We start from the raw sequence: 26561 nt of genomic DNA on the forward strand, positions 1-26561 counted from the left end.
GACCCACTCCCTTAAGCCACACGGCCACAATGGTCCATTCAAGAACTTTCTTGAATTGTTGTGAAATTCTCATTTTTCCCCTAGCCTTTCCGCAATATTACCATGAACCATTTTGCAAATTTCCCTTTTTACCCTTAGCCTTTCTCAACATTTCCATACCAATAATATTCACAAGCAACTTGTGTATTAAACAAGATCAAAATACAGCCTTGCCATTAACTTCTCGCAATTATCTTGGATTGACTGAACGTACAAAATACGGGCTATAACATAGGCCCCGAATTGATTCAGCAAGCGGTGGAAAAAGTTAAGGTGATCCGAGATCGATTATTAACAGCCCAAAGTTCACCAAAAATCTTATGCAGACAATCGCCGATGAGACTTGGAATTTCAAGTTGATGATTGGGTATTTTTGAAAGTATCGCCAATGAAAGGGGTGATGAGATTTGGCAAGAGAGGGAAGCTAAGCCCTAGATACATTGGACCCTATAAAATTATCCGCAAGGTGGGTCATGTAGCCTATGAATTGGATTTTCCTCCGGAGCTTAAATCAGTTCATCCAGTCTTCCATGTTTCGATGCTCTGCAAGTGTGTTAGAGATCCCACGAAGATTGTCCCGGTAGATGATGTGCAAGTAACAAAAAAGCTAACCTATGAAGAAGTGCCTATTGCAATTCTAGACAGGCAAGTGCGAAGGTTTCGAAATAAAGAGGTAGCTTCAGTCAAAGTCTTATGGCGAAACAACAATCGGGAAAAAATGACTTGGGAAGCGGAAGCGAGTATGAAGTCCAAGTACCCGCATTTATTCCAACCCCCAGAAGAGACTCAAGATGGCACGCCAACAATATAAGGTAAGTATGCAATAAATGAAGTGTAATAATTAGAGTATCTGCACACCCCTATTTCTATCATTACTGAGATATTATATCCCCTGCTTTCGAGAACTTTCGTAAGTCTTTCTTAGAATTTTATTGTGTTGTGGCCTTGTGAAGCAATGATATATTGGGTTGTTGTGACAGGATGGTAGCGCCGTATTACAGGGGAAACTCTGGCGAAATTTTCGTAGAATCCCGAGTGTTTAACATTCGAGGACGAATGTCCCAAAAGGGGGGAAGAGTGTTACACCTCGGAAATTTCCCCGTGAACGTACCACGAAAGTGAAATACGGACCGTAAAGTGGTATACCGCCCGTAAACCACCATGTCGTATTTCAACTCACAATACTTCAACTTTATGTCAAATGTTTAAATGGTTAAATACGACTTGGAATACGGACCGTAAATTGAAATACGGCCCGTAAACTGCGATCGTAAATCACCATGATCCTCAGCATACTTTTCTGGTTTTGATATGCTTAAATACGACCACGATATACTGCCCGTAAACTGGAATACGGACCGTAAACTGGGTTTACGATCACTGTGCACTTCAATCACTGTTCATTCCGGATTAGATTTTAAGTCATTAAAAGGAGACCTAAGCTCATTCAATTCATTTCATTTCCACGATATTTCTCTCTAGAAACCTCTAGAATGCTCTCTACTCTTCATCACAAGAAAACCAAAGGAAATCCATGATCAATAACACCAAATCCATGAAATAAAGTGTATGAAACCTAGCTAAAGTTCATCTCTCTCAAGAAAACCCAAAGGAAGTGAAGTAGGGTTTTGATGCTAGAGGAGTAATTCCATCCAAGGCTTGTTCAACCATCATCTAAGGTGAGTTTCATGACTAAGCCATGTTGTTTAAGGTATTGGAAGGTTAAGATACTTGAATTGTAAAAAGACATAGGAAATGGGTCATTCATGAGTGAATAGTGTCATGGTTGGATGGTAGTTGGGTTGAATCATGAATGTTGGGGTGTTGTGATTATGAATGCATTATAAATGACATTTAGACCATGAAACAAGTATTACACATGAGAAACGCGATAGTAAGATATAACCATAAATGTGGAGGAATTGAAGAGAAATGGTGGATTGTGGTCAATGTCTATGAATGATGATTGTTGATTGCGATATTGTGAATGTTGTTGTGAACGTGTGGGAGTTGATATAGAATATGGGAAAAGTAGTATAAACAAAGGAAGCACTGTCCAATTTTCCCTAGAAATAGTAGCGCGTCCTTATAGTCGAATTAACTAACGTTGGCACGAATTCTCTTGAAGGTGGAACGTGACATTGAAGGAGAACAAGCGAACGCTAGGCTAAGTAAACGACAAAGGTATGTAAGGCTTATCCCTTCCTTCAAAGGCATGAATCTTTCAAGCTTTCCATGATTCTCCTATATGATGGAGCTTATGAGTCCGTAAATATACCAAATTACATACGAGCATGATAATGATGATAATGAGTTAAAATATAGAGATTCGATAGTTCATGATATGATGATCCCATAACGCTGATAATGTCATTCTTGTTAACACTCACCTTATTTGTTATTTCCTTCAAGGTGAGGCAAAGTACTTATAAATGTTCATAATATAATCGGGGGTTTACGACCTTACGTCACCCCGACATAGCTATGGTTGTCTTCAAAGTCTAATGTATGCTTCTAATACTAAATGTGAAATGATGTAAAGTCATGGTATGTTTATAAGATGATCAATAATGCTATATTATAATATGCCTATGTTATGTAATGAATATGTCAAGCTATGATAAGATTGTGATACGTTCATGGGATGTGCAATAGTGATGGGTAATAATTGATTTTGTGATGATGAGATTCCACCGTGCCTAGATGGCCGGGCATGTCACCGCTAAGGCGGGCAGCATTTGGTTCCACCGTGCCTAGATGGCCAGGCATGTCACCGCTAAGGCGGGCTGCGATGTTACACCGGGCCTAGAGGGCCGGGCATGATCACCACTAGTGGGCGGCATATGATGGTTATCCGGAGGCGGGATAACGACGAGATATGTGATGCGATGAGATATGTGATGTGACGAGATATGTGATGTGATGACATATGTACCATGATTATGTAAAATACGATATATGTAAAGAAATGTATTTGCTTATGGCACTCTTGCAGGGTATATCTTTCTCTTATGGCTCTTGATCCTCCTATCATGTTTATTTCATTCTTGTCTTACATACTCAGTACAATATTCGTACTGACGTCCGTTTTCTTTGGACACTGTGTTCATGCCCACAGGTAGACAGGGAGGCGAGCTCGAGCCAGACTCGTAGGAGCTGTTAGCCGATTGAAAGCACTCCTTTGTTCCGGAGGTGCTTGGTTATTATTTTGTGTATATTTGTATATGTTGGGATCGACGGGGTCCTGTCCCATCTATGCGTTTTGTACTTCAGTAGAGGCTCGTAGATACACGGTGTGGGTTATGTGGTCTGATAGGGTCACTATGGTATAATTGTATATATATTATTTTGATAGCCTAGAGGGCTTATGTATATAAAACTATTTATGTTTACAAATGAAACATGACTTTCTCATGATTCGAATGTAAAAATCGATAAAAGAGTAGTTAATGAGCATGATGAGAAGTAGAACGAGTGGTGCTCGGTGGTTAGCCCCGGGTACCCGTCGTGGCCCCTAGCTGGGTCGTGACATATGCATTTGATGATATTTTGAGTTGTGAATTAACTTGAGTTATAATTATTAGCATGTTTTGAGCATAATCTTGTTATGAAGGATAATAATGATGTTAAGGAATTGTCGTATACAAGTGTATAAGGGGTTATATGAAGTTGGTGTTATGGATTGATTATGAAAACAAGTTTTGGGATTGAATTGAGTATAATTTGAATGTAATATTTTGATTATGGAATTGTTGTTGTTTTATTGTGGTTTTGGGAGTTGGTTTGAAGATTGGAGGAAGTAGAAGATATAGGGGAAATGCTGCCCAAATTTCGTTAGTTCGTTAATTGTACTAGTTTGAACTTAAGAATGTTTTCAAGACTTAACCTTAGTATGAATCCTCTTGAATGTAGATTTTGCGGACTTGGGAGGAGAACGTTAAGTAGTTAAGAAGACATAAAGGTATGTAAGGCTAACCCTTTCTTTCTAAACACATGACTCCCTTATTGTGAACCCATACATGATATCCATAATGTCCTATTTCCCAAAAATTGCTAGAAACTCATAATTCTCAAGGTTCCTATGGTAATGTTAATAAGTGTTCTCTATGATGATGATGATGATGATACCATTTCTAAAAATACCAAAGCTTATAGTTCTTGATGTTCTCGTGATATTATTGAACTTGTTTCATGATTATTGATTTTATTCATTGTTGTTGATCTCATCTTATAATAATTGTTCTTTCAAGGCGAGATATAGCGATGAATGATGATTCCATAATAGAAATCGGAGGTTTACCAACCTTACGTCCCTCCGATAGATTTATAGCTTTTATTTGGGCTCTCATGCATGCTTTATATATATATATATATATATATCTGTGTGTGTGTGTGTGTATTTTCTCACACCACACCGCGTTATAGTTGGTTGGGCAGGCATGTAGATGTGCACACCACTTCAATGGCAGGTTATGATGATACCCCGGACGCGGATGATATGATATATGGATCGCGCTGCACGTTCCACAGCACTAATATTTATGGATTGGGTTGCACGTTCCGCAACACTAATATTTATGGATCAGGCTGCATGAATGACATCCGCCTTAAAAAGGCATTCAGAGGCACAAGTTGATCTCTTTTATATTATGTTATCTTCATACTTTCATTATGTTGTTACTCATGCCTTACATACACAGTACATTATGCGTACTGACGTCCTTTTTGTTGCGGACGCTGCGTTCATGCCCGAGGTAGACATGGAGATGGACCAGACCCCTAGGTTGCTTCATCAGCGATATTAAGGAGCGCTCCATTTGTTCAGGAGTTCTCCATTTGTTCTGGAGCTACAGTTCAGTTGGTATTGTTCTTTCGTGTATATATGTATGTATGGACAGGGGGAGGGGTCCTGTCCCGTCCTTATTATGTTATGCACTCCAGTATAGGGTCGTAGACAGATATGTACGGTTAGAGGTTCTATGATCATCTTAGTCTATACTTTGTTGTACCATCATATTTTGATAGCCTTGTCAGCTTATGTACTTGAGATCAGTTTGATGACATTTATACATATATAGTTTTGGGCTTGTGTCCCTTGCAGATTATGACATTTACGAGTTAGCTTTACGGCCCACTAATATATGATTATGAGATGTAAGTTTTGAGGTGCTCGGTAGGTTAGCTCCGAGTGCCTGTCATGGCCCTCCGATTGGATCGTGACAGCCTTTGAAAACATTGTTTGAAACTTGGTTAGCAAGTAGTAACACCTTATAATATTGTCTTGTAAATATTAATAATGTTAGCATTTTAAATTTAGAATTTAAATTAAAAGAATTGTCAAAAATATATATTTTTGGCCAACCTGTTTTGATAGTTCTAAATGAAATGAACTATCAGGACTAAATCCTTACGAATTGCACATGTTAAGGGTCATGTTAATAATTACTCTGGGTGTTTGCTTTCCTGGTACAATTTGTGAAGACGCACGATGATATCTGTACTCATTGCTCTACTGATTAGTTGTCACAACAAAAGAACCATAAAAGAGGGATGAATGAAATAGGGATACTTTCTTTTTTTGGTGCAATAATAATAATGATAACCTTTATTAGAAACTAAAGGTACTTGCTACTTGCTAGCCCTTTGTGGTGAGTGATCTCACACTTGCTGAAACAAATTAGAATGGAAGACGGGGGTGAGGAATGCAGCGACCGCAGCCAAATTTCTAAAAATAAAAATAAAGAAAGGGTTTTTATCTAGGATAAGAGACAAAATATGTTAATTTCTTACAATTTTTAAGGATATTTTAATGATAAAAATAAGAGAAAATAGTCAAATGCCCCCTCAATGTATACTCGGATTAATTATGACGCACCCAACCTTTGCGGGCAACCTATTATCCCCCGGGCCTTATTTTTTCTGTATCTTTGTACCCTTTTTCAGCTGAGGTGACACAAAAAAGTTAGATGACCAGTTGCACAAGGGAGAGTGTTGCACACTCTCCGCCACATCGGCGCCACGTCAGTGCCAAGTTGGAACTTTCTAAATTTTATTAAACAAGTATTAAAATTTTATTTTTAATATATCTTTTTATAAATATACTCCATCTGTTTCAATTTGTTTGAACCTATTTCTTTTTTAGTCCGTGCCAAAATGAATGACCTCTTTTCTAATTTGGAAAAAAATTCACTTTATGAATGATTTACAGCCACACAAATTTTCAAATCTTATTTTGAACCATAAGTTTCAAAAGTCTTCCCTCTTTCTTAAATGTCGTGCCCAGTCAAATGGGTTCATATAAATTGAAACGGAGGGAGTATGTATTTTTAATTAATTTTTCCTTTTTTTTTCTATCTCATTTTTTACTTTTACTCCCTCCCTCTCTTCTTTCATCAAGAGCCGCCGCCGCCGGACTTCATCGCCGGCGAGCGGCCACTGTCCCAACGACCCCCCTTCCTTCATCTCCTTCTCTCCACTGCTTGCACCACTGCGCCAATGACCCCACCCCTCCTTCCTTCGTCTCTTTCTCTCCCTCCTGCGCCGCCACCACCACCGATGAGCAGCCACTGCCCCAACACCGCATCCGGAAGTTGGTGTTTTTTAAGAAAATAGAAGAAGCAGGCCCGTGGAAAAGAAATTTTTGAACCCAAATAGGTTGATTTCTTGAAAAGGTATGTATGATTGATGATGAAATTGAATGTGTGTGTGTTAATGGAGCAAGAAAATGGGTTAAATATGTGTGTGTTAACGGAGGAAGAAAATGGGTAGGTTAATTTCTTGAAAAGATATGTATGATTGCTGATGAAATTGAATGTGTATGTGTTAATGGAGGAAGAAAATGGGTTGAATGTGTGTGTGTTAATGGAGGAAGAAAATGAGTTGGTTGCTATCTTGAAAAGATATGTATGATTGATGAAAAAATTGAATGTGTGTGTTAATGGAGGAAGAATATGGGTTGGTTGATTTCTTGAAAAGATATTTATGATTGATGATGAAATTGAATGTGTGTGTGTTAATGGAGGTAGAAAATAAGTTGATTGATTTCTTGAAATGAAGAAGGCGAAGAAGGGTTTAGTCATGAAAAAAGATAAAATTAATGGAGGGTTTCATGGTTAATTAGAGGTTAATTAGTGTAAATATAATTAATAAAAAAAATCAAATGAAAAAAAGAAAGGAAAAGAATATAAAATTAAAATTTAGAAAGTTCCAACGTGGCACTGACGTGGCGGAGAGTGTGCAAAAATATAAAAAAAAATAAGGTCATGGGGTAATAGGCCCCCCGCGAAAGTTGGGTGCATCATAATTAATCCGAGGGCATTTGACTATTTTCTCATAAAAATAATAATGTACTCCATTCATCCCCAAATAGTTTTCAGATCTCACTTTTGAAGAGTCTATTTGATTAATTTATGGTGCTAAATTAAATTAGATTAACTCTATATTTTAAAACTAAAATTTACTATACGTTACATTTCTTCTAATACTATTATGGTGAAAAAATAATTTTAAAAATGTTGGTAAAAAATCATATAATTTGACTCTCAGAAAACAAAACGTGACAGATAATTTGAGACGTAGGAAGTACTTCTAGTAATATGTACCATTAGTCAGTCTATGAACATCTACAAGTTTTTTTTTTTTTTAAAATAAAATAGGCTTACTCCAAAATTACTCAATTTTGTATATATATGCTTAATAAACCAAAATAATTGGAATTGCTTGTTGCTCCCTAGAATCTTTTTATATTCTTCAAATATCTCTCTCTCCTCCTTAGTGCCATTGAAGTACTTTAAAGGGCATGTAGTGATATTTCTTTATTGAACAGTTCAGCCAACAGTTATGGCAATAGTCTAAAAATTTGTTAGGCCTCATGATGAAATTTGAGCTGATTGAACTCTAGAAATGAAAAACAATGTATCTCCATGCTCCCACAAACCTACAGGTCCTAGTCATGTCTCATTCCTTGTCTATGTAAAATAAATAAAACAAAATATCATCTCAATCTATCTTTTCAGAATATTTGGTACATTCATCAATATTCTTTTATCCAATTTTCATAACTTAAAAGAATTTCAATTTCATTTAACTATTCAAACGTTAAACAATGATATGATGTTTTCTCTATCAAACTAATATTCTAATTAGTACTTAATACTCATTCTATTCCATCTTATGTGATACTATTTAATTCCTTATTAGCTTGGTTCTAAAATAATACTCCCTTCATTCCATAATAAGTGGTGTTTTAGGCTTTTCATTTGTTTCAAAATAAGTGGTGTTTTAGGATATCAAGAAAAAATTGATCTTATTATTCCAAACTTACCCTTATTTATAATCAAGAATCATTAAATAGCTTTTTTTTTCTAGGCATTAATTAGGGATAAGTAAGTAAAAACACTAATAATTTTTTAAGAGTAAACAATTTCTTAAGGGGTGTGCATAAGCTAAAAACACCACTTATTATGGAATGGAAGGAGTAATATATTATCGTATTTGAAAGTAATATATCAAGAAGAAATTGATCTTATTCTTCCAAACTTACCCTTATTTATAATCAAGAATCATTAAATAGCTTCTTTTTTTTCTAGGCATTAATTAGGGGTAAGTAAGTAAAAACACTAATAATTTTTTAAGAGTAAGCAATTTCTTAAGGGGTGTGCATAAGCTAAAAACACCACTTATTATGGAATGGAAGGAGTAATATATTATCGTATTTGAACGTAATATAACTTTAAAATTTTCATTTTCCCTTAATGACGTATTACTTTTATAGCTATAGAAATTTCATGGCGTATAGTTCCAAATATATCTTTTTCTCCTAAACTTTCATTCTAAGATCAACAGCTATTTAAGGTGGATCTAGGATTTAAAACTTTGTGGGTTTCCACAATGATATCAAGTTAAAACAGAATAATAACTGGATTCATAATCGAATATTATGATTATTTAGTGTATTAAATTATATATGTATATAAAGCTTGGGCTAAAGCTACTGGGTTCTCGTGAACTCGTATATTGTATTCTAGGTCCGCTCTGATTGTTAAATATAAATGTTAATGACGGGAATATAATTCTTGCACTAGTATAATTGTAATCGTACTGTACAAGTCATGAACTTAATACGTAATTTAAACTCCGTGGACATCCAAAAGGGGTTTCCTAAATAAGTGTAAAATGGTTAGAAGTTAAGAAAAACAAAATACTTATTTGCAAACGTGTTCATGAATATAATTTGTTCGAACTGATGTGATATTGAATTTAGAATGGACACTACCTGTAACTAGATCTAGTTATCTATTTAATTCAAAATTGTTTTTACCCTGTCAAATTATATGAACTTGCCACATTAATTTGAACATTTGCAATGTTTGAAATAGTTTTCAGTTAAACATATTAAGTGAAAATAGATAGTAAGTAGTTATTTTTTATATCAATATATGATCTCAATCTTGAAAGACAAATATAGTAGTAGTAATTATTTTTAAGTTGTACACCTTTTTGTTCTTTACGAGTCTATTGTTTAATTAGTCCATAATTTATAGGAGAGCTATATATGCATAGATGCATCATCATATGGCCATGAAAACAAAGCAGACATTCTATTAAGCAAAACAAGATTAGCTAGTTACAAGAGGACACGTCAAAAAGCTTGATAATATAACATGATATCGCTAGAAGTGACAACTTAATCTTGCATGATTGAAACTTGAATCCCTCTTGGAAGACATGAACCTTTGAAACCACTCTCATGATCATTAGCTCCCACCATGTCAGTACAAAGCTTGATAATCACATTCTCTTTCTCTTCAACCATTTGCAAGCTCGTTTGAAAAATGTCTTTTAGCCATTCATCAAACAAGCTGTTGAGAAATGAACGACATCCCTCAAATACCTTCTCCAGCACCATTTCCTCCAAGCAAAAACTCTCAACTATTTTCTTACTCCCACATACTTCCTCCAATGACCTTCTCATCTTGAACATGAACACCTCTCTCATTCTCTTGTCTTGAAAAGAATCGCGCTTCAAAACAAGGCGGTTCTTGATGAGGTCGAATAAACCAAGTGGTGGATTTTGTTGATCAATGGCTGTATCGCGAGTCAAGTCACTTGAAATGGGGCTAAAGTCCTCAGTTTTAACTTCGTTTTCATCATCCTCGTCGTCCTCTTCCTCATCGACCTCGTCTGCTTTGATGTTGAGGTCAAGGGTGTTTGAGCTCAATTGCCTTGTGAATTCCTTCTTCATCTTCCCATTTTGAGCAGCAATATTTGAAGAGACATCTTCCATTACATTGTTTCTTGGACTCTTGGTCTTGTTAGGCAAAGACAATTCCCACTCAGCTTTTCTCTTATGATCAATACATACTGATCCAGGATTCATGACACTCCTTTTGCTTACCATTAGTTTCATCTGAATTACAGACTCTTTGTAGTACTCTTTTCCATCATTGAAGTGATCAGTTGCATCACTAGTCCTTGCTAAGATGAACAAATGACTAGAGCTCCCATTTTCATAGGCATCTATAAGAAATTTCAACAAATCTGAATCAGCAAAATCAATATCTTCCACTAGGACAACAAGCTTTTCATTATTCCTTAAGGACTTGTTGAGCAATTCAACATGAGACATGTTTTCCCTCTTTCTCATGTCGATGCACAAGAGCAAGTCATCAGAACCAAATGCTGATTTTGCTATCACTCGAGCCAATCTTTGTTTCCCGATCGAGTCATTCCCCTGAATCACCAACCAATTCTTCTGCTTCTTCATTGTCCTGAAATCCATCAATGCATCCACAATAGCATCCATGTTTTCCATTTGCCAAGGCAAGTTCTCTTGCAACATTTTGATCATCTCTTCATCAACGTTACCGATATCAGAAAGCTGTGAATTCCCAAGAGCAAGTGTGATTTTCACTTCTTTCCCTTCCCTGATTTTAAGAGAATCCAAGTTTGGCTCAATTTTTGAGTTCCCATTGCTGAAACTGAATTCGATATGGCACGACTGTTGTCTTCTGAACCTTGGCACAGTGCTGGCTCCCTGATTAGGCTTCAAATTTGGAGGATCACTAAATGAAATTGATTTGGAATCTGTTATTATGCTGTTCTTGTTAGGCCACCATGGGTACAATGAATTATAAGAGTAATTCTTCCCACTGCTATTGTATTCATTGCACAAAACTGAACTTGTTTGTCTTTGATTAGGCTTCCCTTGATGAAGATTTTTGCACAACCTGCTCCACTTTCTTTTCAACTCAGCCACATCATCCTGAAAACCCCCATAAAGAAGAAAATGGACAATAAGATAATGTATTCACACCCACCCACCCCCCCCCCCCCCAAAAAAAAAAAAAAACAAACAAAACACACACAAAATCAACACATTGTTGTCCCATTTTATATGACAATATTACTAGTTAAACATGCTCCCTATAGAGTACAATTGTTTCAAATATTTTTATTGTGAATATTTTAATTTATTTAATAAACTTGTGACTTGAAATATATGTTTGTTAGTTTCTATATACATAGATTTTATTTGAAAATTGCTGAACCAATATCTGAGTCAATGTTATAAATTACATGCTTTGACTCGTCATTATTCTTTTGACATGAGGGGAGCAAGATATATATATATGTGTGTGATAATCAAAGTAAAGGATAAATTGGAATAATTGTAGGCTAATAGGTGACAATTGTAAGATGTGTACCTTGTTAGTTGTATCAATGTCATGTGGTTTGAGCCAATCAGGCAAACCCTTGTCAGAGTCCTTAGTGTCACATGTGATAGAATACAATGTAGAATTTTTGTGCTGGCCAAACTTTAACCTAGCTTCTCTTTCATAATTGGAGGTGCATTCTGCACAACAGGTGACTGCATCTTGTTCCTCCTTGCTAGGAATTGGCTTTTTCTCAAACATTTGTTGAGAGAATGGTATTCTTGGTTCATAGACACTGCAAAATCAGGAGAATAGTTGTTTAATAGATGTATCAATATATGTGATATTTTTCGTTTTTCGAAATTCAAAGTACGTAAACTTTGACCGACATTTTATAATGTATTTTTTCAAACATATTCACATGAGAAAAGATGCAACTTCAGTAATTTTCATATAGTTTTTGGATTAATTTTAAAATATTAAGTTGATGTAATCCAATTTAGAATAACTCCCGGGAAGCCAAGTGTACCACGTAAATTGGGAAGAGGGAATACTTCCCTCATTAAAAAAATGACATTATTTCTTTATTAATCCGTTAAAAGAAAATTATATCTTGTAAATATAAATTAACTTTTGAACTTTTTTATAGAGGGTGTAATAAGTTTAGGGCAGTTCAAATCTCCACTAAATTGAAGTGGAAGAAAAAAGAAGGAATTAATTACATGGTGCATGACAAAGCTGTAGTATTTGAATTAACAATCCCGGACTCCATCATAAAAATTAGTGTCACTTCTTTCCATATGAAAAAGAAGTCAAAAAAGGAACATAATTCCCTTGAAACCTGAAAAAGGCTACCACCAACACTACAAACATGGTTGGGACAAAAACCCACATACTGCAACATCACCTGCTAAACACTGAGTAAAGGAGGTAATTATTTACTTTTGTATTTCAAATTTCATCCTCCCCCCTTTTGCCTTTTTCACATTATGAGTTAGAGCATTACAGCATTTCCAGCAAAAAGAACAAAGAAAAAAAAAAAAGAAACAAGAAAGCATGCTCCTAAGTCCTGCTAGCTTTTTGTTCAGTATTCAGACCATGAAAACACAACAAAAACAAATAAGGAAACAAAATAGTGCATCAAAACTAACCAAATATAGTGCATTATCAAATTTATGATTATCGAGAAAGAAGACAAAAAACTCACCTTGTACTATTGAGACTTAAGCCTAGACCACCAGATGGAAGAGAAATTGGTTGAAGAGACCATTGAATATCAAGAGGAGGTTGTTTCATTTGACACTTCATATAAGTTTGATAATTTGCTGTACCCACCAACCAAACCTTTGCATTTGAACAAGAAACCAACCTTCCTATCTCAGCTACAAGGTGATCAACTGGACTATAATTATTAACAAAACTAGTCTTAGCAATAAGACTTTGATCAACTGTCCATTTCAAGTCACCTGTGTAGATAATGACTCCTCCTCTACTTCCTGTAAGAGATTCCACTTTCCTTTTCAGGTCTGATATGTTCAGTTCCACTTCCTCTCTTTTCATTAGCATTAGTGGTGCTGATGAGAACTGAAATTTGATAAAGTGAACTTCTTTCAGTTCCTCAGGCACATCTCCTCTTTCCACTTTTCCCATCAGTTCTTCAACAACCCCTTCTGTACCTGAATCACCTACTATCACACTGTTCCTCCTTTTGTTCACCAACACATCTATTACCAACTTAACATCTGATGAAGATGCTGTTAATGTGTTAAACTTGTGAGGTGAAAAGAGAATAGGGTTTTGGTGGGAATTCAAGAAACTATTTATAGTAGGTGGAGAGCTAGGTGTGGAGTAAATTCCACCACTAGAGCTACTATTATTGTAACACTGAAAGACTGAAGAATTAGCTGATTCCTCTATGTTGGTTTTAATAACAGTACTCGAGAAACCAGCTTCTCTCATAACCCTACTAACACTAGGGTCATCTAAAATAGACAAAATAAGCTGGTCTAACTCAACCTTAATAGCTAAAAGAGGCTGCTGTTGCTGTTGCTCAATGCAGCCTCTTCTCTGATGCGCCTGCGCTCTTTTGAGCGCAGCGATTAAAGCATTAGACAGACAAGGCTGGCCATGAAGTAGTGGACCAGGACTTGTTGGTAGCCTATTAAGTGCCACATTAAAACACAACTCAAGTGCTCTACACTGAAGTGGATGATGAGAAGAATAATTTGGTTGTGATTTGAGACAAGCTCTTCTAAGAAGACTGACTCTTGAACTTAACAAAATAGCAGCAACATGAAGAGGTGTGACTTGTGCATGGCCTCTTCTTCTGGCCAAACTAAGAGAATGCTTCAATACTGAAGCAGCCTCAGTTGTGAGGGTCTGTTGCACTGCACTACCTGCTCCTGTTCGCATAACTTAACCCTAACCCCACCCCCCCTACACCCCCCCTCGTATATTACAAGGTAACCTATCTTGCCTGAGAAAAAACACACTTTCTTTCTATACACCCCCTCTCCCTCTACACCCCACTCTAATGAAAACTTGGTTTTGTTTCCTCTTACTATTTGTTTTCTTGTCACTTCTTCTTTCTCTTAAGAAGAAGTATATATGCTTGAAGTAGCTAAGCTTTGTTTGAGTTTTGGTTCTTTTTCTTTTCGTTTGAAGTGAAAAGATATACAAGGGCACAAGGGTTTTATATAAAGAAGCCAAGACAGATCATATCTTCGCCTTTAAACTACTAGTTGTACTATAGTAGGTTTTAGCTTTTTCGTTTCTTTTTATTTTATTCCTTTATCTAAAGGCAATTTAGTTGCGTTTTTGTTTTTCCAGAGTCCGTTGCACTAATATTTTAAATTAAATTGAATTCGATCAATTAAATATTTCAAAACTAAAATTTAGATATTAAAAAAAATTTAATACAAAAAGTGTTACTATAAATTTTGGTCAAAGTTTACATAGTTGAACTTCAAAAAACAAAAAATGCCGCATAAATTAGGACAAAAGGAGTATTACCCATCCATTTAACTTGGAAGCTTTTGATAGGACAAGCTTGAGCCATTTTTATTCAATTTCACATAGTTTGATGGCATTTCTGACCCTTTTCCCTATTAAATATACAATGATATTTGTGACGTAGTTATAAAATCATGTTATTAAACGTAAAATTAAAAATGAAGTTATTTTTAAATAAAGTTTTTCTTAGAACGAATCTAAAGTTTCTTAATTATATTTCTTTCTTTTTTTCTCTCCTTAGACCATTTTCCTTTATTGAAGCTCTACTTTGCTACTTTTTCTTTCAACAGTTGTTAGTTCTAAGCTTTATGACCGAATGGGCTGTACTGTTTCTAAAGATAATTAGCATGAAAGGTTACTTTTATTTAATCATTTTTTGCATGGGTATAGGGAACTGTGTCAAGTAATTCTATGCAGTAATTATTTTATAATTAAGCTGCGTTTATCAGAGAATTTGATACTCACAAGATCAAAAGCTGCAGAAAGAGAAAACAAGATTTCGATCGATCTCTTTATGTGCATGCTTTTCTCTCTACCAAGAATGAGACTATATTATAATCCTTCCCAATTTATGTGTATCTATTTGACTGGACACGAAATTTAAGAAAATAGAGAAAATTTTTAAATTTGTGGTGTTAAATGAGTCACATGAATATTGTGTGGCTTTAAATCATTACATAAGGTAAATTGCTTCCAAATATAGAAAGAAATCATTCTTTTTGGTATAGACTAATAAGGTAATAGATTCACATAAATTGAAACGGAGAGAGTAATATAAACAAAACCTTCAAGATATACAAGGAGTTTAATTTCACCTCTTAATTATACATAAATTAGCTAATGAAATGGTAAATTTAAAAAATGTCTTGAAGTGGGAGCCTAGCTCTTTCAAACACTATTTATTCTTTGAGTAATCTATTTAAAGAAAAACTTTTTTTTCTACTTGAAAGAGGGGAGAGAAAGAGAAGGGCAGGCAGAAATTCAAATAAAGTAGTAAAGGTGAAAAGGTAGGAAACAAAGAGGAAGAGTATGTGATGAACGATAAAGGTGAAAGTGATGATTTTTCGCCTTTTTCATGTTTATCATTTGTTTCCTTGCATATAAATGAAATCAAAAGTGCCTGATGAATTAATTGAAATATTTATTAAGGATTTATTATATTTAAAACAGATTGGAAAAGAAAGAAAGAGAAAAAGAGATGTCACGCCAATCCTCGTAGAGAGACAGCGTTTTATTCCCCAAGTACCCAAAAAGCAACCCTCTGTCTGCTATCCTACCTAAGCATTATTGCTCTCTTTTTCAGTCCCTTTCTCCCTCTCTCTACTTTGCATGACTGATATTAATCCTATTTTGTCTTCAACAACCCACTTCAAACACCATTTTTTTTTTTATTAATCACAAGGGCAAACAATGTATCTTTAGGGTTCATTTCGTTGGTGAGGTAAAAATAATAATTTCAAAAAAATGCGAAATTATTTTATGTCACATTTGATTATGAGTACTAATTAGTTCCAGGACTATTTTATCTCCTTATTTGTATTAAAATGTGATATTACTATCCCATATAAAAAGTGGGATCAAATAATTTCATAAATATCTCGATTGGGAGAAATGGATTGTTGGTCCTTTATAAACTTTATTTAGTTTTACGATATTTTTACAAGAAATCTTCATTTTTTTACACATAAGAAATCTGAATAAAAACACATAAGAGATTTAAAAAAGTCATTTTTTTCAATGCAAATTGTAAAAGGGTAAGAGATCCTATTTTTACATAAGGGAGAGGGGACATCTTGTATAGTTTCTTGTGTTTTACTGAGAACCGGTCTTCCAACAAAAAAAAAAAAAAAAAGGCATGCATAGTAGAGTTACGAACTTAAGCTAACAATAAATGTCTTTCTTGGCCCATCCTAATTGGTTATCATTTTTTTTTTATTCAAGAAATTGCTCCAGGAGTCTCCTGAGGGACTTCGTTATTCATTTTTTGTTCCCGTTTTTTGTATATGGTGCGAGCCGAGGGTTTATAAGAAACAGCCTCTCCCCTATTTTTACATAGGGGAGAGGGGACATCTTGTAGTAGTTTCTTGTGTTTTACTGAGAACCGGTCTTCCAACAAAAAAAAAAGGCATGCATAGTAGAGTTACGAACTTAAGCTAACAATAAATGTCTTTCTTGGCCCATCCTAATTGGTTATCATTTTTTTTTATTCAAGAAATTGCTCCGGGAGTCTCCTGAGGGATTTCGTTATTCATTTTTTGTTCCCGTTTTTCGTATATGGTTCGAGCCGAGGGTTTATAAGAAACAGTCTCTCCTCATAAGGGTAGGGTAAGGCGTGCGTACATCCTATCCTCCTCAGACCCTCATTTGTGGGATTACATTAAATAGACGTTTGGTCCTGCGATTTGAAATCATAATTTAATATTTTGATTTTAAATTAGCGTTTGTTTATGAAATTTGCACAAATTTCAACTTCAACTTCTTATCATGATTTCAAATTCCAAATTTCAAATTTTCCAAAAAGCAGAATCTGAGATTCCAAATAGCCAAACAACTGAACTATTAAGATGCTCCTTATTTTTAAATATATATTGCTATTGACATTTTTACCTTTCTACTCTTTCGCTTCATTTCTAATCCGTTTTCATCTGCAACTTCTTACCAATGTTGCTACTACGCATCTAATCATCAACTCGATCTCTAAATTGCGCAAGATTCATAATTGAAAATTTGTCCAAGAGCATCAAATGGATTCCTCCGTTACAAGTGAATTTCACCAAGAATATCCTAGTTATTCAATTTTGGAAACTTGAAACTCTTGTTGGAGTTCCCCAATAAAGAAACTATTGTCAAAGTGTAGTGTCATATATAGTGCCTATCCGTAGGTTTATTTCCTACCTTAAGGCCAAGAAAATGATTGACAAGGGGTGCAGCCTTGCTTATTTTGCAAGAGTTATTGATATAGAAATTGAGGCACTAACTCTTGAGTTTGTGCTGGTTGTTAATGAATTTCAGTTGTCTTCTCGAATGAATTTCTAGGTTCAACCAAAAAGGTTATAGATTTTGGCATTGATGTACTTCCAAACACACAACTCATTCTCCTACAAAGCTAAAAGAACTAAAGGAATAGCTAAAATATTTTCTTGATGTAACACTCCGTAAAATTCGGGCTAGATTTGAAGTCAAATTTCATAATGGATTGACCCGAACTATGTTAATTGTATGTGAATATGTGGGTAAGTGAATCTTAAGCATGTATCAAGTGTACAAAAAGGTTGGAGTTGAAGAGAATCAAAATTGAAAAACTGGGTCAAGAAATGGTTGACTTACAGACCGTATATCACTATATATAACCGTATATCAACTGTATCCACCATCTGTTGAAAGTACTATAAGCTGAAAAAGTTGGGTTGAACCGTAGGTCCAACATACGAAACGTATATTCCACATACGAACCATATATTAGTCGTATATTCCAGTAATCAGTCGTATATTTCACTGAGAGCCGTATATCATCTATATATCATATGTATACCTATCGTCCTAGGCTTTAAGGTTTCCATACGGCCCACATAAAAATCGTACATCCCCTATAAATCATAGCTGGTGGTTGTAGGTAAAAAATGATGAGAACTCTATAAATATGAGAACTTTTGGAATTTTTCATTCCACTTAATTTTTGGCTAACTTTTGAGAGAGAAAACACCCTAGAGCTTCCTGAAATCATCTATGGTGAGTTCTTACTCAATTCTATTATTAAGTTGAACCAACAAGGATTAACGCTAGAATCATCATTCTAATACTTAGATTTCAAGAATCGAATTCAAGAGCGATTGAGGGGAATCTTCAAGAGGTAAGTCAGTTGGTTAATTACTGCTATTAGAGGATTAATTGGGGTTCATCTAGCCTATTGAAAGGCGTTGTTATCATTAATTGATTCTCAAATTTTGGTATGAACATGAATTTGACCTAAAACCTAGTTCTTCGAAATGGGTGAGAATTCATGTAAATTGATCAAGGTTCTAAACTTTATCATCATAATTTATCATAGAGCTATCGCTGAGTGTTGTGGAACACGTTTAGGGAGTTTTTAGCGGGATTTGATGTATGTCTCTTTTTAAAATACTTTTGACTACAAAGTTAGTTTGAATAGGGCTTTATGCGGGTGCTGGACAAGCTCGCATCGAGCCTTCATACTTTGATTTTATTTACTATAATACATGTATAAACACTTGTTTTTCCTATAAACGGAATTGTTGAAATCTCATTTAAAGTAATTATCTTTAACATGCTTTTTGCTCTATGAACGAGCCATTGACTTTAAACATGATTTTAATAACCTTGTAAATGGTTTCTAAAGTGATTCATGGTTTTTGATATACCCCTATTTACGGGATGATGAAAATAATTAATGATGAACAGTTCGGCTATCATGCCATGATTTATGATTCGAGTTTTATTCCATGATTGTTATTATTTATGCTTGGACCTGTATTGACAGCCTTTCTATTCGGGAGGATGGATAGCTGTTATAGATCCTAACGCATCGCCTTCGGATAGCCTTGCCACTAGGGAGGATGAGTGGCCTCCATGAGTTGGTTCTTCAGTGCATCACTTTTGAGCATTACTTGGGCCTATATTGGCATTATGAATTGGGCCTGTATTGGCATAATTGATTTCATTTTCCATCTGGTGGCATATGAATAACTACTTGACTTGATATTTTCCTTGATTGACATGATAAAATGCTTTTGAACATGATGAACATAAATTGACTAATTCTTTTACTGAATTTCATGATTTACTTGTCACGCCCCAGTTCTGGAGGGGCGAGATCGACACCCGGTGTCTTACTTGATCGAGTGTACCAAATGCAACTCAAAGCTCTAGACGCAATCAAGCATACTTAGGCCCATAAGGCAAAGCTGCAACTCAAACTATACCAACGTAGGCCGACAAAGCTGTACTTAGAATAAACTGCAAATAGTGACTATCTCAACTACAATGGAAAAAACTCCAAAACATATATAGATAAACGGGCCGAAGAGGCCACCATGAGTGCTGTAAAAGTACAACTCAAAAGAGACATTTTAAAGGGTCGGCAAGGCCGCTAAATTGACAACTGTTTTTATAATAACAAAATAGGTCTACATGCCTTTTAGGATAGAAATTGTATTGTGGTTGGGACAGGGCCTCGGCCTACCCATACTGCCTGTACAACAAAATTCTGGACTTGGCAACTCCGAATGAAGTGGAGCTTACCAACAAGTTGATGCTCGGCAGGCCTACTGCGGGTGTCTCTTTCTCTGACCATCAGAACCTGCGGGCATGAAATACAGCGCCCCCGGCAAAGGGACGTCAGTACGGAATAATGTACCGAGCATATAAGGAAACTAAATAACTGAAAGCTAAAACTGAACTGATATATGTAACAACTGAAAGTACTGAAAGTAATGATAATCCGAGTATGTACTTACCTACTCCTGTCTCAACTCACACACCAATGCAATGCAATACATATATAGCTACCCGACCGCATATAGGGTTCGGTAAGTGTGTGACTACCTGACCACGAGGGCTCATTAAGTGGCTACCTGACCATGTAGGCTCGGTAAGTGTCTGTCCGACCATGTAGGCTCGGTAAATGTCTACCCGTCCATGTAGGCCCGGTAAGTATCTACCAAACCTTTATAGGCTCAGTAATGCAGTGCACTGTGTAACTGTAAACTTATGAATGCATTCTCCTCTGTATCACTAAGCAAGGAATAAGTATGAACTGAATGTACCCTCTCATTTCCCACTGTCAAAGAATAAGTATGAACTAGAATGTACTTCCGATAAGGGACAATCATAATACATCTCTAAAAGAAAGGGACTTGAATAGAATATAATACTTTTTGCTGAAAACTCTTCTTTAAAACACTTCTTTTTGAAAAGTCGTTTTGGAACTAAAGTCATGCCAAAAGAGAGAATGAATAGCCTTTACATACCTTATAACAATCTGTCCAATAACCATATTGAAATCAACTCGTCGCACCTTAATCTACAACAACGATAATGACGCTATTGTTAAGCTATGAAAGATACAACTATCGTACAACTAACGATAAGCTTATTCTATATTAAAACTGGTAGCATGTCCCCTGTTTATAACATTTCCCACTTCCTATATTGTAGCAACAACCCAAACAACAACCAGTAGCTACACAGAATACAACCAATGCAAATGATACGTCGAGCGGCACGATCCGTTCATGTCTAATGAGACTATATTTTCAGACCTTTTCTCCTTACCTTATTTTTAAGGAGCAGGTTAATAATAACAACAACAATATACTCAGTTACTCCTACTAATTTTCACCCAGAATGCAATAACAAAGCGACCTCATAATAGCCCAACAAGCTACAACCACTCGTAACTAATTTTTAGGTTGTTTCTGCACAATTTCTTACTCCCACAACTTAGCTAAGACTCAAACAAGCTCAACCACAATATACTTGAGTCAATCCTCAGATGTTCCAGCCATACAACATAATAAGAATCACTCTAAAACAGTGTGTAGCGCCACAACAACCCCAACCTGATTTCCAGCCTCCTACTTCATAAGTTCTTTACCAAACAGCTTAGCTAGGACTTAGATAAGCCTAAATACATGAAGAAGAGCGGATTCCTCACCTACTTCAGGTTCTTGATGAGTAAAAAATGGCAGCAACTTGCCTATGAGGAGAATCAGTCTCCTTTACTTAGATTCTTCAAGCTTGGAGATAGTCTTTCAACTTGAATTGAAGAAAGGAAAAGAATTACTTGAGAGTTATTTAGGGTTTGGGGCTTATTTATGTAGATGGAGTTGGAGCTTCCATGTCTTCTCTTAGGGTTTTCTTTGGCTTTTCTATGTTCTGAAAATTGTGTGGAGAGAATGAGAGAAATCATCCCTTTAGAGGTGAGACAAATCATCCCTTTAGAGGGCTCCTTTGGCCTCCCGACCTCTTGCCTTTTCCTTAGAATAAATGGTGGCCTTTCCTTTTAGAAAGTAGGTGATGCACCTACTTGCTTAGTTAGGTTGATACTTGCTGAATCTTATCATTTTCAAACACGTGTCTCGTCTTTGCTTGATAATTGTGACACGGGTTAAGCTCAAGCAAGTAGGACGAGTAAGCAAGTAGCTCATTTTTATTTGTCCAAAATCCCATTTCTCCTCCAAGTCATATTCACCTTGACTCATTTATAATTTCAAAGATGATCTCATTTCTAAGCTTACGTCAAATCACTCATGATGCAACTTAGTGTATGAAATTACGGGATGTAACATCCTCCTCTCCTTAAGAACATTCATCCTCAAATGTAAGGGTATACATGAGGGAACTAACTCTTATGAAATTTTCTAAAAATTTTGACAGAGTCTCTTCTAAAATACTGACTGGGTGGACTGCCTTTAGCTCTGAGGGTAGATCTTGCTCGTAGGCTACTTGGCCTATTCTGCGAATGATTTTGTAAGGCACGATATATCTTGTGCTTAACTTTCCCTTCTTGCTAAATTGCATTACGCCTTTCATAGAAGAAACTTTTAGGAACACCTAGTCATCTACACAAAATTCTAGGTCATGATGACAAACGTCTGAATACAACTTCTAGAGACTCTGAGTTGTCAACAGTCGCTCCTGAATAAGTTTCACCTTCTCTACGGCCTTCTAGACCAAATCTGGTCCCAAAAGCTCTGTCTCACTTACCTCAAACCACCCAGTAGATGATCAGCACTTACGTTCACAAAAGCCCTCATAAGGAGCCATCTTGATGCTTGAATATTAGTTGTTATTATAGTAAAACTCTACTGGAGGTAAGTGGTCCTCCCAACTTCCTTTAAAGTCTAACACACACTCTCTCAACATATCCTTGAGAGTCTAAATTGTGTGCTCTGCCTGGCCGTCTGTCTGGGGGTGAAAAGTCGTACTGAGATTCAGCTAAGTCCCAAAACCTTTCTAGAAGGATCTCTAAAAGTTAGCTGTAAACTGGGATCCTCTATCTGATATAGTGGACATTAGCACACTGTGGAGCTATACTATTTCCTTGATATACAACTTAGCATAATCTTTAGCCGCATACGTAGTCTTTAGTGGCAAGAAGTGGGCTGATTTTGTCAGCCTATCAATATTCTCCCATATAGAATCAAACTTCCGATAGAAACAGGGTAAACCTATAACGAAGTCCATATTAATAGCTTCCCATTTTGATGTTGGAATCTTAATATTCTGAGTTAGCCCACCAAGCTTTTGGTGCTTAATCTCACCTGCTGACAGTTGGGACACTGTGCCACAAACTTAGCAATATTTCTCTTATGTCATTCCGCCAATAGACATCCTTGATGTCGTGATACATCTTGGTTGGTCTTAGGTGGATAGAATATCAAAAATATGTACCTCTGCCATAATTTGATCTTTAAGGCCTAATACATCAGGAACACACAAACGACCTTGGTATCTCAGTACTCCGTCTTCTCTTAGCTCAAAATGTGACTTCTCGTTCTTCTGATCTTGTTCTATGTACTGTACTAGCAAGGGGTCCTTATACTGCCGCTCTTTCACCTCTGACACTAAAGATGATACTGCTTTATTTTGAACGATAACTATCCATTATCTGAATCTGACAATCGGACTCCTAAGCTTGCTAACTGGTACAACTCATGAGTCAACTCTTTCTTATCTACTCCCAAAGAGGCTAAACTGCCCATAGATCTGTGGCTGAGGGCATCGGCTATAACATTAGCCGTCCCTTGATGGTATAAGATATCAATATCAAAATCTTTTAGCAACTCTAGCCATCGTCGTTGTCATAAGTTCAACTCTTTCTGATTAAAGATATATTGGAGGCTCTTGTTATTTGTAAATATATCAACGTGAACCCCATAAAGGTAATGGCGCCATATCTTAAGCGCATAAATAACCGTTGCCAACTCTAGATTGCAGGTCAGATAGTTCTTCTTGTGCTTTTTTAACTGTCTTGATGCATAGGCAATCACCTTGCCATGTTGCATCAGAAGACATCCTAACCCCATGCCCAAAGTGTCACAATACATTGCATAACCTTCTGGGCCCTTTGGGAGTGTTAACAAGGGTGCTGAAGTCAACCAGTCTTTCAACTCTTGGAAACTAGGCTCGCAAGTGTCTGGCCACTGAAACTTAGCTTCCTTCTGGGTTAGCTTGGTCAAGGTTTCTGAAAGGGATGAAAACCCTTCCACAAATCTTCGGTAATACCCTGCTGGTGCATTTGTTAACCAGAAAGACATGACAAGAAACTCGAAATGACCGTATCTGGTCTTGAAACTGTCTTTGGGATATCTTTCTCCCGAACTCTAACCTGGTGGTACCCGAACCTCAAGTCAATCTTAGAAAATTATTTGGCACCCTGTAACTGATCGAACAGGTCATCACTTATCAAAAGAGGATATTTATTCTTGATAGTGACCTTGTTCAGCTAACAGTAATCAATGCACATTCTAAGTGAGCTGTCTTTCTTTCGCACGAATAAAACCAGTGCGCCCCATGGCGAAGTACTAGGCCTAATAAAGGCTTTCTCTAACAAATCTCTCAAATGCTCTTTCAACTCCCTTATCTCTGCTGGAGCCATTCTGTAGGGAGGAATCGATATTGGCTGGGTATTTGGCAGCCCATCTATGATGAAGTCAAGCTCTCGCTCCGGTGGAAGACCTAGGAGCTCATTTGGAAACACATTGAGGTACTCCTTTACCACCGAAACTGACTGAAGGTTTGGTGGTTCTGCTTCCGCATCTTTGATTTGCACTATATGATATATCAACATTTTGCTTCTGCTTCTGTATTTCCTTTACACTCCAAGACTGTCTCGCCTGGGAAATGAAACCTGAAAATCTTTGTCCAGCATTCAACATTAGCATAAGAAGACGCTAACCAATCCATGCACATGATGGCGTCAAAGTCAACCATTTCTAACTCTATAAGATCTGATGAGGTCTGATGGCTATGAATCTCTACAGTACAACCCCGATAAGCTCTTTCAGCAACAACAGACTCACCCACTGGTGTAGACACTAAAGATAATCTACTCAATGACTCAGATACTATATCAAACTTCCTTATAACAAATGGAGTGACATATGACAGGGTGGATCCTGGATCTAGGAATGCATAGACACTATATGAACAAACTGTCAATGTACCTGTCACCACATCTGGCGAAGACTCTAAATCCTGATGACCTGCCAAGGCATAGATACCGTTCTGTCCACCACCTGAACTGGAGGCTCCGCCTCTATGTCGACCTCTACTAACAAAAAACTGGGACCCACGCATTGTAGAATGCCCAGAAGAAGATGATCCTGCAATTGAACCTGACAGTTGTGCCATTCTACCTTGTCCTTTATTCAGGCAATCTCTCATCATATGACCCTGCTGCCCACATGCATAACAAACATTCGACCCCAGCTGAAATCTTTCGTAGTGACCATGTTCGTTGTTATCACATCGCAATAAAGGTGGCCCCATCTGGCCTGAACCCCTCTGCTGCTGAGACCCTGAAGCTCGGGAGCTCTCTCTGGATCAGATGGAATAATATCGATTAGATCTATATCCCTGGTATCGAGGTGTCGGCCTAACAATTATGGCCTAGAATCCCTCTGAAACCCTCCCTGATAACTAGCGGCGCTCACTCTCTTGTGTTGCTCCCTCTCTATCCTCTCAGTAACCCTCTACTGGTGTCTACGCTCCTCCAGATCTGCACGAAGCCTAAATCCGAGATATGTCCATATTATATTTTAATGTACCGTGCTGCAGTCCTCAATATAATTTGGGTGCAGTCCCGCTATGAACCGGTGAATCCTAGACCTCATCGAGTCAATAAAAGATGGATCATACTTGGCCAGAGAATCAAACTGGAGATAATACTCCCGAACACTCATATGGCCCTGCTGAAGGCCTAAGAACTGGTTAACCCGAATCTCCCGAATCTCTGAGGGAAAGTAATAGTCCAAAAAGGCCTCTAAAAAGTCAGGCCACTCTACTACAGGTGTCTCAGGTCCTCTGGAACTCTCCATCCCTCATACTAAAGTATGGTTATATCTTACAACCTGAAAAACGCTAGCTCTACTGCCTCAGTCTCCGAAGCATGCATCACTCTGAAAATCAGGTGAAGCTTATCAACAAAGTTCTGTGGATCTTCATCCTGCCTAGTCCTAGTATGCTCTGAAGGGTCCAAAGCTAGAAACTCATGGACTCTCGAACTACCGGACCCCTCAAAAGGCCCTACACTAGCCAGTGCTCATGGCTACCTCTGTGTTGCCATTATATGTGTCAATAACTACATTATATTCCTGATATCTTGATCAGATGGCACAGAAGGGGGAACTTGTCACGCCCCAAAACCCCCCCTAGACGTGACCGACATCAAACGTCATGAACAACATCGGAATAACCTAAAAGATGCAATAATAACACCTGAACCCGCCAGGTTCAATATTCACCTCTAACAGTCTATAAAATAAATACAATCAAATCATGATATATGAATTAAATCAACGGAAGCCTTTAATATTATAAACTTAATCAAAATATGACGACCGCCCAAGAGATAAACAAAACTCAACAACTACCCACAAGAACGTGTACTATGGAGCTTCTAAGATAAAAGAGTAATTGTCTGACACATCGGAAGCAGCCCAAAAAAACTAGACTAATAAATAAATATGATAAGAGGTGTCCCATGAATGAACATGTGGGCTCACCAAGTCAGCAACAACATCAAGTCCTTCCTAAGCGTTTTGAGTATCAAGAACCTGCTCTCTTCCGTTACCTAACATACCATAAAAAACAACAATGGTATGCCCGAGTATT

The 26561-nt window shown here is 36.8% G+C and overlaps 2 protein-coding genes across 2 annotated transcripts; both read right to left on the reverse strand.

Annotated features, from left to right (window-relative positions):
* Window positions 1-9613: 9613 nt before the first annotated feature.
* On the reverse strand, window positions 9614-14365 carry LOC132603381 (protein SMAX1-LIKE 4-like). The gene is made up of 3 exons (XM_060316406.1): window positions 12901-14365; window positions 11745-11988; window positions 9614-11302 (listed from the first exon to the last, which is right to left on the reverse strand). The coding sequence occupies exons 1-3, from the start codon at window positions 14103-14105 to the stop codon at window positions 9725-9727; spliced, it is 3027 nt and encodes a 1008-aa protein (XP_060172389.1). The 5' UTR covers window positions 14106-14365; the 3' UTR covers window positions 9614-9724.
* Window positions 14366-24509: 10144 nt separating this feature from the next.
* LOC132601452 (uncharacterized) lies at window positions 24510-25765 on the reverse strand. Its single transcript, XM_060314532.1, has 2 exons — window positions 25557-25765; window positions 24510-25266 (listed from the first exon to the last, which is right to left on the reverse strand). The coding sequence occupies exons 1-2, from the start codon at window positions 25763-25765 to the stop codon at window positions 24510-24512; spliced, it is 966 nt and encodes a 321-aa protein (XP_060170515.1).
* Between the last annotated feature and the right edge of the window lie 796 nt (window positions 25766-26561).

The sequence above is a fragment of the Lycium barbarum genome, chromosome 7, assembly GCF_019175385.1.
Source record: "Lycium barbarum isolate Lr01 chromosome 7, ASM1917538v2, whole genome shotgun sequence".
NCBI lineage: Eukaryota > Viridiplantae > Streptophyta > Magnoliopsida > Solanales > Solanaceae > Lycium > Lycium barbarum.